The following is a 16,552-nucleotide window of genomic DNA, read 5'->3' on the forward strand; positions in this document are numbered from 1 at the left end:
ATGTAGCACTGCTGTTTATACACAAGTATCATGCCTGTCTGCCTTTCAAATCTTTAGCTATCAAAAGAGATAATACTTCCCTGAACTATCTTCAGCCTGTTCTAACTCTGGCTAGTGCACTTTCAGAACTTCCTCCTCAATTACCAATTAAGTCACCTAGATATGAAGCTATCAGCTAATTCGAGAAATCCTCCTGCGCATTTGAGAGCATCTATTTCCTATACACTGCTGGTGTTTATTGCTCCTACACATCTACCACAACTAAAGTTTATTTTCTTGCTATGGTTCCACTGCACCTTAAGTATGTCCATAGTTTGCATTGGATACATTGTATGAAATTTCTACCAACTCCTTTCCTACATAGAGAGCTTGGCCATTTTCCTGATAGTAGTAGGGTTCTGTGTTTTCCTATTTACTAATTCTCGAGTCTTTGCTAAGTTCATTTTCAGGGTTTTTAATTCCAGGTTTTGTGTCCGTGTCTGGAATTTCAGTTCTCAGAATAAGAGTTTCCACAAGCTTCCAGTTTTCTTCCTATTTATTATTTTAAACTTTGCTAAATTCACTTTGAGTCTTCACGATTCTAGGATTTGTTTCTGCTGGAATTGGAAACTATATCGTAAACTTCTCTGATATGGTTTAGAGGATTATAATGAACAGAGAGTGCTGAGATTGACCCCCTGCTGTACTGCACCTTCACACTGAATTCATCCTTATACTCATTACTAACTCACCTTGCTGATTCTGATTCTGTACATGGATTGTAACAGCTCTGAAATGCCCACACAGCAGAGGATCCCTGTCAAACACCTTCTCTAGATCTACAAATGTTTTGTATGGAGGCTTATTCCTGGCAACATATGTCTCCTGCAACAGCCTCATTAATAGAATAGCCTAACTGCATCACATCTGTTAATTCTCTCTCTAATCTATTATGCTGTACCTCTTTCTGTAACCTTCATAAACTGATCTAACAGTTTAATGCCTCAGTTGTTTCCTCTATAATTTCCTATCACTAATGCATCTTCTTTGTCCTTTTAGTAGTTGACAATGATGCCACTATGCATCTGATTTACTATGTGAGTTATGATTTTGGCAGATATTTTCAGCATTTCAGCAGTGATTCCTAATGGATGAGGATGCCTTCCTATCCTTCATATCTTTAATCTCTCTATCCATCATAATAGTACTTTCATGTCTCTTTTTTTGTCATTCTTTGTACAAGCAAGACTACCATTATCATTCCATACACTCTTCACCCCAACAATGTCAGGATTTTCTCTCATTGCTGAGCAACCTGAAATATCTCATGCCTTTCTCTGATCCACACATCTAAGAACATTGGGCAAAGTTTTTACTCTCAGCTTCTCCTATTGCTAGATTTACCTGATATCTAGCTTCTCTTCTTACAATTTGCTATTGCTCTTTGCTATCCATCCTTTCAATTAGTTTTTAAGTCTGTCTCTTAGCCTTTATGGCTCTCTCTATAGAGCTATTCCAGCATCCTCTGAACCTCTTTTTAGTAAGATCCGTGGCCCAATCTGATCTCCTTAATAGATTATTCCAAAGAAGCTCCCAGTTGTTCACTCTCTACATTATTATTTTCTATCTCCTCTATCTTGTCTTATGCTAATACTACTTTAAACATACACACATGTACATGTATAACCTACATACAATATGACCAGGCAAGTAAAATGAGATCACAGCTGTAGCCTATACTAGTGTCGCATAACCATCCCCCACCTCGGCTGGCTCCTGTGCTGGTAGCATGTAAAAAGCACCATCCGAACGTGGCCGATGCCAGTGCCGCCTGGCTGGCTCCCGTGCCATGGCATGTAAAAAGCACCCACTGCACTCTCGGGGTGGTTGGTTTTAGGTAGGGTATCCAGCTGTAGACACATTGTCAGATCAGATTGGAGCCTGGTGCAGCCTCCTGGTTTGCCAGTCCTCAGTCAAACCGTCAACCCTTGCCAATATGGAAAACGGACGTTAAACGATGATGATGATGATGATATATATATATATATATATATATACACACACACACACACACATACTATCTTCTTGAAGTTGCTACAATTGAGATGTGTTTCCCCACACTACACTAGACATTTCTGTCCTATATTATCTTTGGCAGAGCCTCAATTTCATGTTGTGTGACTGCTAATAACATCAATGTAATCGAATTGTCTACATCCTTTATTGGAGTACAGAAATCTCCATAATAACGAAAACTTACTCCACCGTTGAACAGTAGAGATGGGTGAAACGTCCGTAAACCTTCTCTTTCGTTTTGCACTCATACCGTAAGAAGCCTGAACATGCCACAGCTGATACCCCCACCACAGTAAATAGCCATAGACGACACCTTAACTCGGTAAATAGCCATAACTGACTCCCTAACTTACTAAATAGACATAGTCGGCACCCCTTCTAATCGGCACATGTATAACAGTGTGTTGCAGATGGAAAAGTCATGATTTCTTTTAGTAAATAAAATACATTTTTCTGCTTTGAAAAGTTAACATTTATTTACATACTTTGGCATTCTTTCGATATAACTCGACAAAATCAAAACACTTTACTTCGGGTATTTCCGTGGAAGCAAATGACAGTTCGATTCTGCTTGGAAATTTGCAGATTTTACATATACACATGAAACAGGTAAGAACAAATATGCAACGCTTTTTTTCTTCTAGTTTAAAATAAGACATTGCTGACATAATTTCGTTATATCTATATTCCACAACCCACAGAAATACCCGAAGTGAAATGTTTTGATTTTGTCGAGTTATATCGAAGGAATGCCCATACTTTAAACATACACATAGATATGTGTTTGTGTGTGTATGTGTATACACATACACGGGCGCACACATGTGTACATATGCTCTCTCTCTCTCTCTCTCTCTCTCTCTCTCACACACACAATCCATACCGGTTTCTGTGTTTGTATGAAATGTATAGACAAAGACTTGTCTGTTTGTCTATCTGCATGTACGTATGTATATATGTATGCATACACCTGTCCATTAGCTAACGACAGTTCTATGAACTAAATACTTTGTATAGTTTATTTGCACATTTTGTAAACAGCGTTAGTGTACGCACAGGAGAGATGAATCTGTGTGGGTGTATGCCCTAGTTATTTTTAACAATGCCAATAAGAAGCTTAACTTTTAAAAATATTTATTCATATGGGTCAAGAAGTTCGCTTTCCAGCCACGTGGTACCCGGTTCGATCTTATTACGATTTTGTTTATACATGTTTACCTTTCAATATGCATAATTTCTATATTGCATGATATTATATTTAGAATCCAAATATTTATATTTAAATAAATAAAATTATTTGTATTTAAATTTGTGTTTTCTTAATCAAGGATGTATGTGAAACATTCGCGGGGGACGGGGTGAACAATCTATATTTTGTTATGTTTAGTTACAAGGTGACATAGTTAATAAAGAAAGTTTTGCATTCCTTATCAAGCGGATGTGAATTACGATTTCAAATTTCGTCGAGGTCGAATTTGCCCATCCTTCCGAGGTCGATAAAATAAGTACTAGTTGAACACTAGTACTTACCCCTTCCCTAAAATTACTGATAGTTATATTTAAGAAATTTATTACTTGCTCAAAATTTTCCTATTTAAGTCAACAATCGTGGATAATGTATTTCAATTTCATACGTAATCAATTAAAAAGTTTACTGAAGGACAGGCATGATTGGAATGTCTGATAATGTGTTTGTTCGATCTGAATTGACCTGGGGGCGGGGTAACCGACAACATACCTTTTAAAATGTTCAAACAGATTCACATAATATAAAAACTGGGGATATATAAGTTAATATATTAAACTCTCAGTCACTTTTTTTTTTATCTTTCTTAACTATCTAGCTCTCATAATCAAAAAAAAAAAATCTACATCGACTGATTTACCCCAATTTCTTAGGAATTGAAAGGATCAGCGATAATTCTCTCTATTTAAATATACGTATGTATATACCTAATAAATAATAACTCATTAACACCAGCCAGACTAAGATTGTGTGTTTTAAATTAATTAGTCCCCATTAAAAAAAAAAACACTTAAACTAAAATAAACTACTAAACATTTGACGAAAGTGATTACTTTTCGGTTGTACTAGCAAACAAAAAAAAGTGGAAAATAATAATAATAACAATGCAACAAAGTAAATAAAACCAGAACCGAATCAAAAAGTCAAGATGAGGGTAAGGGTGAAATGTGATGAGTGGAAATGTTAGATATTGATCGTTTTAACTTACACTGCATCGTCTCCATTCAAATTGGTAAGGTGGATGACGAGAAAAATAAATAGATGCATCGTTTGCAGGAAAATCCTTGTCTTCGAACAGTTCCGCCTGTTGCTTGCAATTTCGACGGACTATGTCGTAAAGACGAGAGATCTGTTTATTACTTTTACCAGACATGTATGTGTCTTCTTTAGACATATTTAAATTATTGTTTGTATAACTAATAGTCTCCTCATGACTGGTGCCGTTCGTCACAGTTGTTTTAGAAGTAAAAGCGATGTTACTGGCAAAATTTCGAGCTTTAAGTTTTGTTGGTAAAGGTGAGGAAATTCCAGAGTCCAGCTGTTGTGACGATATCGAATTCCGTTGCTTGGCGGGGAATTCGTTATTTTGCTGCGATCTATATGGCTGGGGTGTGAAGACAGCTTCTCTTCTGAGAAACTGATTCCCAGAATTCATTGTAGGAACCAGATTTCTTTTATATCTTTATTTATTTGCTTTTTTTTCTCTTTCAGTCAGGCAGGATGCTGTGTTAGGTGAGCTTCCACACATGTTTGATGTTGCCGTTAAGTTCATCACACGTGCAGGTACCCGCCATATTGGCAGCTCAACGAGTTGAGCCAAAAATAAATAAAAGAAAAAAATGTTTAAAGCGGTAGACAGGGAAAGCGAGGTATGCAAAACAGCAAGGTTAAGCCTACCTATTTAATGTCATATAATCCTCAATGCATATACAACACTAAAGCTATTTGCTACTTACGCATTTTACTGTGTTATCTATATACTATCAATAGACTTTACTTTCACTTAAAAGGGTAAAAATCCATGAATTCATATTACAACGTGCAAGTTACTATTTTTTTTTATTTGATGATCTAATATCAGTTTCTATTTAATAAGTGTGTTAGTGTACTTGTAAATGTCTAAGTACTAATGTGTGTGTGTGTGTGCATGCGTGCATATGTTTGTGTAAAGTGGGCGGGTGGGTGTGTCCTTACCCTTATGTTCTACCCCTCCAAAGTTAGAATTATTGATCATTCCATCATTTTAAAGTGTTCTATTATTAAAAAGTATAGCTGTTCGTTCAAAACAGAAAGCACTGTACACTGTTATATCAAGATTGGGAAAAGTTGGAACACGTCATTTGTCAAAGAAAAATGCTGTGATGAAATGCCCATAGATGGCATGCTTTGATTAATGTCATTGTGAACTTATGTCTCCTCACGCAAGTGTAAACAAAAACTTTACATGTGATATTTTAGCTTTCACCTGTTTTTTTTTTATAGCGCGCGCACGCGCACACACTTGCGCGCGTGAGCGCACACACACACACCTACACATCTATAAATACAAACACATACACATATATTATGTATGTGAGTCGGGAGGGAGAAAGAAAGAAATGTGTAGATGCATAAGAATATCTCCTTGTTTAACATTTTCAATTTTCTAGACGGATAAACTACTCTGAAGAATTTGCAGAGAAATATATAATAAAAATTACATCTGCTTCTCTGTTAATAGAGCATTAACCCTTACTTTATTACTTGAATATACTTTACTGCTCTATACTTTAGGTGCTCCGTTTTTGGATATATGATACATTGGCAATGTGTGTGTGTCGATAAACTTTATATATATATATATATATATATATATATATATATATATATATATATATATATATATGTAGGTCCCGGGTTGATTCGGGGTTAACCACAGTAAATAAGGTACTCAATACATAGCAGAGTAAAATTAATTTATTATATAGAAGGAGCTTCTACAGGACTAGAACTGTTTCATTCAAGAGAAATCTTCAGGAAGCTGAAGATTTCTCTTGAATGAAACAGTTCTAGTCCTGTAGAAGCTCCTTCTATATAATAAATATATATATATATATATATATGTATATTTATATATGTTTGTGTATAGGCATGGCTACCCATTCACATAGTTCCAAGTTCAGTTCGACTGCAAGGCACCTTGGGCAAGTGTCTTCTATATCCATGGGCTAACTAAAGCCTTGTGAGTGGATTTGGTTGATGGAAACTGAAATCATCATCATCATCATCACTATCATTATTGTTTAACATCTGCTTTCCATACAGCTATGGGTTAGACAGTTTGACTGAGGACTGGCAAGCCAGGAGCCTGCACCATGCTCCAATCTGATCTGGCAATGTTTCTACTGCTGGTTGCTCTTCCTACACTCCAAGAGTGTAGTGGGTGCTTTTTACATGCCACCGCCGGTAGGGGGTGGGGGGCAGTCAGGTGGCACTGGCATCAATCACGCTTGAATGGTGCTTTTTACATGCCACCAGCATGGGAGCCAGTCAGGCAGCACTGACTCAACAGATCTTCTCAAGCACAGCATATTGCCCCACGATTGAAGGGTACTTTTAAACGAGTCGGTTAAACTAAAAGAAGTCCATCATATATATAAATGTATGTGTGTGTGTCTTTGTGTTTGTGCTTGTTCCCCATCATCACTGATTGAATAAGTCCCAGGCTGCTTAAAAAAATAAGTACTGGGTTTCATTTGTTTGACTAAAATTTCTTCAAGGTAGTGCCCCAGTATGGCCATAGTCTAATAACTAAAACAAGTAAAAGATAAAAGATGTGTACGTGTGTGTAGCAGTCCATCTCCATTGTGTGTGTATGTGTGTGTGTGAGTATTTTCATTCTTGTTGGATTTCATCTGTCTATGATAGCTTTTTTTCAATTTGGCTGCAATCATTCTCTCTACCTCCATCCCCAGGATGGCCCAATAGTTTAGCTGAGCTTAACACATTCAGTTAGCAAGTGCAAGAGATAACTCCTGAAATGCTTCAAAAGGTGTTTCATAACATTAAGGATGCATTTGAAATTTGCAGGGATACAGACGGAGCACATGTTGAAAATTTTCAATAAAGTTTTGATGTAAGACTCATAAATCTATTTGTTTTGGTATCATAATTAAGTAATAAACATAAAATTCTGTCAGCCTTTTTTTTTTAAATGTGCCTTATTGAAATAAATAGTTAATTCTGGGACACCATGTACATAATAATAACCTGGTATTAGAACTCAGTGAAAGCGTATGGCCTAGTGGTTAGGGTATTCAGCTCATGGTTGTAGGGTTGTCAGCTTGATTCCTGGTGATGCATTGTGTCCTTGAGCAAAACACTATATTTCATGTTGCTCCACTCAACTGGAAAAAATGAGTAGTATCTGTATTTCAAAGGGCCCACCTTGTCACATTCTGTGTCGCATTAAATCTCCCTGAGAACTACGTTAAGGTTATGCTAATCTGTGGAGTGCATGTTAATTTCACAAACAGGCTGCTCTGTTGATCAAATCAACTTGGACCCTCAACGTCGTAACCAACTGAGTGCCAGTATTAGAACTCAATATACATAGGTGTAGGAGTGGTTGTGTGGTAAGTAGTTTGCTTACCAACCACATGGTTCTGGGTTCAGTCCCACTGCGTGGATCCTTGGGCAAGTGTCTTCTACTATAGCCTCAGGCTGACCAAAGTCTTGTGAGCGGATTTGGTAGACGGAAACTGAAAGAAGGGCGTCGTATATATGTGTATATATATATATATATATATATATATATATATATATATATATATAACCCATGTATATATATATATATAAATATATATATATGTGTGTGTGTGTGTGTATATGTTTCTGTGTCTGTGTTTGTCCCCCAACATCGCTTGACAACCGATGCTGGTGTGTTTACATCCCCATAACTTAGTGGTTCAGCAAAAGAAACTGATAGAATAAGTACTAGGCTTACAAAAAATAAGTCCTGGGGTTGATTTGCTCGACTAAAATGGCGGCACTCCAGCATGGCCAAAGTCAAATGACTGAAACAAGTAAAAGAGTAAAAGAGTATTTTCAGGTTAGTGTTTATTGTAATTTTTAGATTACATTGTCTAAATATACTAATTAACATTTTTAAAAATTTGTCTATGTTGTGTTTGTTCATATAATTGAATATGGCAAGTCATCATCTTCTATAATTTCATAATATAAATAGGTAAATGAACTCTGATATTGTCATATCATCATTGCTAATCAGAGAGACACCCAAAAGCTCATTTCCATGTTTCTTAACCCAGAAGAAATTATCATGAAATGAATATAATTCACCTGGATTTCTGGTTATATTGATGTTGGTAATTAAGGTAAGCATTTTACCAAACTGTAGAGCTTTCAGAAGACTTCTGCAGTTGGCTAGGTATCAAACTGAATGAATCCTATTTTGTCTTCAATATTATAAAACCTTTCTCAGTCATACTACTACAATTCCATAGTTTTATGTTGATTACTAATGTAATTTTTGTATTTCCTCATCCATTCTTGCCACATGCCCATACCAGTGCAGTTGTCTCTCTTGCACACCACATCTGATGCTTCTTAGTTGGACCTAAGAAGCATCAGATGTAGTGTGCAAAAGAGACGACTGCACTCGTATGGGCATGTGGCGAGAATGGATCAGGATAGCTGTGGGGAAAAGTGCCACACCCTAGCAGTTGAAGGAACCTATGGAAGAGGTAGACCCAGGAAGACCTGGGATGAGGTGGTGAAGCATGACTTTCGAACATTAGGCCTCACCAAGGGAATGACTAATGACCGAGACCTTTGGAAATATGCAGTGCATGAGAAGACCCGGCAAGCTAAGTGAAACCATAACCCGTGGCCTATGCCAGGGGTGTAACCAGCCCACTTATGCATACCTTTCCTTCATTGGACTCTAAACTCTGCTTGTGAAGACCTGTTGAGGTAAGTGAAATCGAATCAAATCAAATTCACAAATTCGATGACTGGCACCCATGCCAGTGCACCATCCAAGTGTGATTGCTGCCAAAGCAGTTGCCTGGCTTCTGTGCTGGTGGCACATAAAAAACACCATTCGAGCATGATCGTTACCAGCGTCGCCTTGCTGGCACTTGTGCCAGTGGCACATGAAAAACATTTGAGTGAGGTCATTGCCAGTGCCGCTGGACTGGTTCCTGTGCCACTGGACTGGCTCTTGTGCAGGTGGCACGTAAAAAACACCACTTGAACGTGGCCATTGCTAGTACCACCTGACTGGCCCTCATGCCGGTGGCACGTAAAAGCACCCACTACACTCTCGGAGTGGTTGGCGTTAGGAAGGGCATCTAGCTGTAGAAACTCTGCCAGATCAGATTGGAGCCTGGTGCAGCCATCTGGTTTGCCAGTCCTCAGTCAAATCGTCCAACCCATGCTAGCATGGAAAGCAGACATTAAACTATGATGATGATGATGAACATATTTGCTGGTTATACTCATTTCACGTTTCATGGATTAATTAGCCCATATTTGAAGTTCTCTAGAAAGTCATCCTTGTCATATTTAAGTGCTAAATACAGCTTATATAAGTTGAGGTATTTTATATGATGTAGTTTTAATACAAACTATGTACACAAAATTGTATTTTCTATACAACAAAAATAAAGTTATTTTGTTCAGGAATGTTACTGTGAACATATTATTTTCACACAATAGTTGTTTATGTGAATACTTGTCACTCAGGCATGTAAACTTTTCATTTCAAAAGTAATAAAACTTAGATTCACCCTTACAAATTTTTCTTTTTACAGTTAGTATTCATATGATTTGACTCAGCAAACATTGTTATGATTTAGAGTGACTCCCCTTTGCTTCACTTCACACTTTACCCACATTGTCATTGTCATAAACATTCATTACATAACTAAACTGCTCTCTGCCCTATGATGTTGGAATACAGAGAGATAATTATCAAGTGTTTCTTTAGATTTTACAGTTTTCAAATGCCATGAGACAAATCTCACCCCATACTCCTATTTAACAAATTTTTTATCAAAATCTGTGTATTTCATACAAACTCTTAGTTTATTTATTGCTGTTCTGTGAAACATAAGGTTTTCTTTCCTTCTTTTCTCAGTTGATTTATTTAACTGTTAATTTTCCCAGATGACATGGAATCATAATTTAAAATGACTGAGACTATCAGTGCAGTATTATGATGTTTATGTTCTATAAAACTGTGCCTTAACTGTTTTTACACACTTCTTCATTTCTTCTTTCACTTGAGTTCGACAAGTAGCAATACATGAACAAAAAATTTATACTCCTGACATATATTCTCTTTCTCAAGTGCTTAACAATGATACTTATAATATTGACAGTAAGTTTCTCTCAGAATTTTATAAAACTTTCATCTAAGTAGAATTTATTCTTTTACTTGTTTTAGTCATTGAAATGTAGCCTTGTTGGAGCACTGCTTTACAGTGTTAGTAAAACAAATCATTAATTGTTTTAAATGTGGTGCTTATTCCATCAGCTCTTTTGCTGAACTGCTAAGTTACAGGGATGTAAGCAAACCAATATTAGTTGCCACACAATGGACACACACACACACACACACACACACACACTAGAATTAAAGGATAAACAGGCAAACAACTAGTATCAGGTCCGATTCTGACATTTATATATTTAAATAGGAGGGTTGGGGTGTTACAGGAATAATGATCACAAGAGGTCAATAAAACAATGGTTACGGTATATGCTAGCATTTACCAGGTGTTATATGGTAAGTCCAGATTATTGGTATTAGGTAAAGCTGGTAAGTCCGAATTATTGGTATTAGGTCATTGTAGGTAGAATCCAAAGCTGGATGAGAAGAAAGGAGAAAGGAAGGAAGAAGGTGCACAGATACTTTCTTATGGCTGTTTCAAGAATAGATATGTAGATGGTGCATTTCTCTGCAAACAATTGACAGCTAACATTATAGATGCAATCTATTCCATCACTGGAAGATGAATGAACTAAAGCCTTAACAGGAAGTAATGATTTATTAGTTATGTCAGAGATATACAGAGGTGAACATAAAAGAAGAAAGGCAGAGTACAAGGTCATAATAATAGTAAGATAGATAAAAATTAACATGAGAAGAGATAAGATACGAGGGGCGTTCAATAAGTAATGCCTCTGACCCACTTGCAGTTGTTTGATCTAGCTGAAATTTTGCATGTGCAATTATTTATATCTCTATAGATTAAGTGGCAAATTACAGCTCTGAACTAATTGTGGTTTCCGATTTACAGGTGTTTGAACTGAGTCAAGTGTGAAATGGAGCATGTTGAGTGTCGAGCGGTGATCCGGTTTTTGTATTTGAAAGGACGCACTCCACGGGAGAGTTTTGATGAAATGAAAGTAACTTATGGTGATGATGCCTCATCGTATGATCTTGTAAAACGCTGGCATCGTGAATTCAAACATGGTCGGAACTCTGTGGAAACAGCTCCCAGATCTGGTCGCCCCCTTCTGCCATTGATGAGGCATCTGTCTGTCAAGTTGAGGCTGCCATTTTGGAAGATCGACGCATAACTATTCGCCAAATAGCCCATGAGGTCAAGATTAGTACCAGGTCTGTGGAAACTATCATTCATGACCATTTGCATATGCAAAAGGTGTCTGCCAGATGGATTCCCAGGTTGCTCACACCTTTCCAGAAGCAAGAACGCGTCGATTGCTCGAGGATGAATTTGGAGATGTGCCAAGAAGATGAGTCAAAATTTTTCAAAAGACTGATTGCATAGGATAAAACCTGGGTCCATCACTATGATCCAGAGACCAAAGCCCAGTCAATGCAGTGGAAGCACCGTGACTCACCTCCTCCAAAGAAGGCAAGGGTGCAGCCCTCCGCTGGCCAGATCATGCTTACAGTCTTCTGGGACCAGGACGGAGTAGTGAAGACAGATTTCCTGGCAAAGGGTGCCACAATTACAGGAGTCTATTATGCTTCACTTTTGAGGAAATTAAGAGAAGCTATCAAAATCAAGAGGCGGGGCAAGATCAGCAAAGGCATCCTCCTCCTGCAGGACAACGCTCCGATCCACAACTCGCGTGTCGCCAGATCAGAAGCACAGGCGTGCGGCTATGAACTCATCCCCCATCCCCCCTACTCTCCTGACCTTGCACCCTCTGATTTTCACCTCTTCCCAGCCATGAAGTTGTTTTTGAAAGGAAAGCGTTTCCCAGATGATGCAGCCTTGATTTCTGAAGTCACGTCGTGGTTGGAGGACCAAGCTGGGGTCTTCTACAAAAACGGTCTTCAGAGATGCATCAAACGATGGGAGAAATGCGTAACTCTGGGTGGTTCCTATGTAGAAAAAGACTAATAACTGTTCCAAGTTTCATTGCTCTACTGCTATGGGAAGTGGGTCAGGGGCATTACTTATTGAACGCCCCTCGTATATACCGTTCAAATGTTAGAAGAAGGTACATAGAAAGAAGTGGCCAGTACCAATATGTGCAGGGAAGGGAAACGCTGAGTGGGGTGGTGAGAGGAAGATCATGAATAGCAGCAGAATATAGGGTAAGTAAATTAGAATTATCAGTTAGCTAGACTAGCCACCAGGTGTCAGGGGGAACATTATATATGAAGAAGAGGCATAGAGTTTCAGGTGAGGGGTAACTTACAAGATGAAGTATACTTACTAACCACCAGCTGTGTGGTATGGTGATCAATGGATGTAGGAAGGAAAGGGTTATGCTAAATAGAGAAGGGGAGAGGCAAGAGGGTTGAGAAGTAATGTTAGTATCTGATTGTAAACCAGCTGACCACAAGGGATTCAGGTTTATAAGCTTATAACCTATAAAATACATAATGAGGGTAGTGAGTGTGATTTAGATGTATGCTTATGTTGATAGTTACTTGAATAAAGAATTTATTTATTTTGACGATAAGGAATTAATATTAATTTCAAATTTTGAAAGTTAATGAAGAAGATTTGTTGTGTTTTGCAGATTTAAAAGAGCTCAGGTGGGCAATGTATTGGGTGTTTAAAATGGAAGGTGACACCAATGTATATTCTGATAGAGTTTTGTTGTTTGTTAAGAAAAATAGATTTATAAACAGCATTAAATCTGTAGCAGTTGCTTTATAATGAACAATTACTAAGTATTTTACAGTCGCATCATTTCCTGTTAAGCTCCTTTGCACTATATTTGTTGTTAGTATTATTACTAAGATATCTATACAGTGTTAAACTGTGTCCATCAGATTCATCTCCCTCATATATACTATATTCTAGAGTGTTGTATATACTGTTATTAGTATTTGCATTAGCACTAGTTGTAGTGGTGACAGAATAGGGGTCCTGTTCTCAGAGAGGTTAGTTGGGTTGTTCACATTCTTGCCTATATTTTTATATTTAGTCATCTTGTGGTGGTTATCAATCTCAGTATTCATAAGACTGGCACCATTGTTAGGGCTGTTGCTACTACTACTACTACTACTACTACTACTACTGTTGTTATTGTTATTATTATTACTATTGTTATTTTTATGTTATTAGAGTTGTTGCCTTCATTACCAATCATAATACTGGTTTCAAATTTTGGCACAAGGCCAGTAATTTCGGGAGTAGGAGTAAGTTGATTACATTGACCCTGAAAAGAAGAAAGGCAAAGTTGACTCCAGCAGCATTTCAACTCAGAACATAAAGATGAATGAAATGCTGCTAAGCATTTTGCCCAGTGTGCTAATGAATCTACCAGCTTGCTGCCTATTAACTGTCATAATATTAGGCTTGCTAATGCTGCCAAAATTGGCCATGCTGCCATTAAAGCTTCTGTGTATGTTATAATCATCATCATCATCATCATTATTATTATTATTATTATTCTATGCTTGAATTTTGCTTTATATTTGTACAAGTTGGCTCCAAGTCTCACCCAGAGACCTGAAGAGACAACGGGCTGGAAGTTCATGTTGTTGTTATGCCTAGTGTGCCATATATATTTTTTTTTTTAGTGTTGTACTAGTGAATGCCTAAAAAAATTAAAATTATGTTTGTTTTAAACTTTGAGATTACATAGAAAGTATTTTGCGTAGGATATGAGCAGTTCCCATGAGCACTATCTTTTGAATTTCTGCCATTTTGGGGTTTCCTGGTATCTGTATTATTATTATTATTATTATTATTATTATTATTATTTAGGTGGTGACTTGGCAGAATCATTAGCATTGCTGGGCAAAATGTTTTGTGGCATTTCATCTGTCTTTATGTTCTGAGTTCAAATGCTGCCGAGTTATCTTGTAAGGTACTAATGTTGATAGAGAAGATAATGAGGGGATAGGCATAGGTATGTCATAAAGACCATGGAAATATGCAAATAAGTGTTATGTGTGAGGGATGAGTTCACACTTTGACTTATGGAAAAATTTAAATGTGCAGAAAAATTTGTGTTTACAATTTGTGAAGGCTTCATTTTGTTTGTTGAGTAATTGCAGTGAGTAGTGATTAAAATCTTGAGGGCTTCTTTTAGGCAGAGTCCTCATGTGGAGCGTTGGCCCTGACATGGGATGCCAGAATCTATTATAGCCCAAGATATCCTGTATTGTATTTTCCTATTAATTAGATGGTGTATGTGGCTGGCTACAGATGTGGAATTGCTATACTCTTTATATTTAAATGAGTTTAAATGTGCAGAGTATCTTTGTTTGAAATTAATGGTAGATCCGATATAGTAGCTAATGGAGTTATTTAATTGGTTGTGGACAGTGCATTGATATACCATGTTGAACCTTCTGCAGTAGGCTTGCAATGAGCAATCAGTCCCAGATCTGCAGTTGCAGCTATCTGTTCTAAGTTGGTTAGTTGGAGAGAGAGATGGAGTTATGCTATTTGCAGACAAGTTAAAGGCTTGGGTTGTATTAGGTGATTGGTTCATGTTATTGATGTTGCTGTTATTATTATTACCTCCGCCTTAGCAAAAGCAGAGGTATTGTTTTGAGTCATGTTTGTTTGTCCAAGGACAAGATATCTCAAGAATTGCTAGATGGATTTGGATGAAACTTTCAAGGATGTTTGGTCTTGTGACTGGTTACAGTCTCATTAGATTTTGGTATCGATCTGGTACCAGACAAGGATTCTGGATTATTTTTGCAATTTTTTTACTTTACATGTAAAATTTCACGTAGTTCTCTTGTACACACACACACATATACTCACACATTTTCAGTATTGAACATTACCATCCCATTTCCATTGTACATACACATATACTCACACTTCAAACACTGTTTATTGGTTTTTTTCACTCCTTCCTTCATTATTCATCTATCATCCCTTCCTTTCTCATTTATATGATGCTCTCTTTGGCACTTCATTTTATCTTTCTCATTGTCATTATTTTCTCTCACTCCCTCTCAGTCATGGCTATTTCTCTCACTACTTCTCCTTCACTGTATTAGTATTTCATCTCCGCTCCCTTCACCTCTCAATGTATATATATATATTTGGATTATTTTTCCATTTGAGAGCAGTCAGGTTCATTTTTAGTATTCTCATTTGTGAGAGCAATCCAGTTTATTTCAGATATTCTCATTTTAGAAATGATCACTGGCTAATCATTGAGAGGACATTGGTGTTGCCTTGGCAGAAGCTTGCGCTCTCTGACTGCTCTTGTTATAATTGTTACTATTAGTAGTAGTATTGGTATTTGTAGCGGTATTGATATTAGTATCAGTATTATTGTTATTATTATTATTATTAGTAGTGGTAATAGTATTAGTAATAGTAATATTTTCGGTAGTAGTAGTATTAGCATTGTTGTTAGTATTATTAGTAGTTGTAGTAGAGGTATTAGTGGTTATAGTAGAGTTAGTATTGTTAGTACTAGTACTTCTATCAACATTGGTTTCAGTGGTGCATGAAGCTCCGTCAGAGGTGTGGATTATATTATCTAGGTTCAAGCTAGTTATAATTTTAGGGCTAGGAGTAAAGTTTATGCAGTGTTAGTGTTTTCATAGTATAGTAGGATTGTATATATTTAGATAGTAAGAGCTGAGTTTAAGTTTGTTAGATGAGGTAATAATAGATTCTATATTAGGTACAGAGGAGTAGGATAATTTTTCAGTGGATTTGTTAAAGATAGAATGGTATTTGTGGTGACGTGGGTTGTTAGAATCCACTACTCGAAAGAAGATTTTGGCAAGGCCCTTAATGTTTAAAGCAAATGGGGGTGTGTGCCAGAGAATTGATCTCCCATTGCCTTTATTTGGCAAATTAGAGGAAGTGTAATTCTTGGTATGTGTGAGAGGAGAGTTGTAGGATTTGATGTTTATATGCTTAGATCGAGTATTATACATGTGGGTGCTAGGTGGATGAGATTGTCTTGTATGAGGTCTTTCAACATTTCTGGTGGTGGTATTAGTTAGCCTATCTATTGTGGGAGGGTTTGGGTGTCCAATATGTGGGC

General features: G+C 37.1%; 1 protein-coding gene across 1 annotated transcript in view; it reads right to left on the reverse strand.

Annotated features, from left to right (window-relative positions):
- LOC115217329 (calpain-A) overlaps positions 1–5,461 on the reverse strand; it is a 49,572-nt gene extending 44,111 nt beyond the window's left edge. Inside the window, exon 1 of the mRNA XM_029786988.2 lies at positions 4,290–5,461. Coding sequence (XP_029642848.1) covers positions 4,290–4,736 — 447 coding nt within the window. The 5' untranslated portion in view covers positions 4,737–5,461. The remainder of the gene's footprint in view (positions 1–4,289) is intronic.
- Positions 5,462–16,552: the final 11,091 nt, after the last annotated feature.

Source organism: Octopus sinensis, linkage group LG11 (genome assembly GCF_006345805.1).
Source record: "Octopus sinensis linkage group LG11, ASM634580v1, whole genome shotgun sequence".
Taxonomy (NCBI): Eukaryota; Metazoa; Mollusca; class Cephalopoda; order Octopoda; family Octopodidae; genus Octopus; species Octopus sinensis.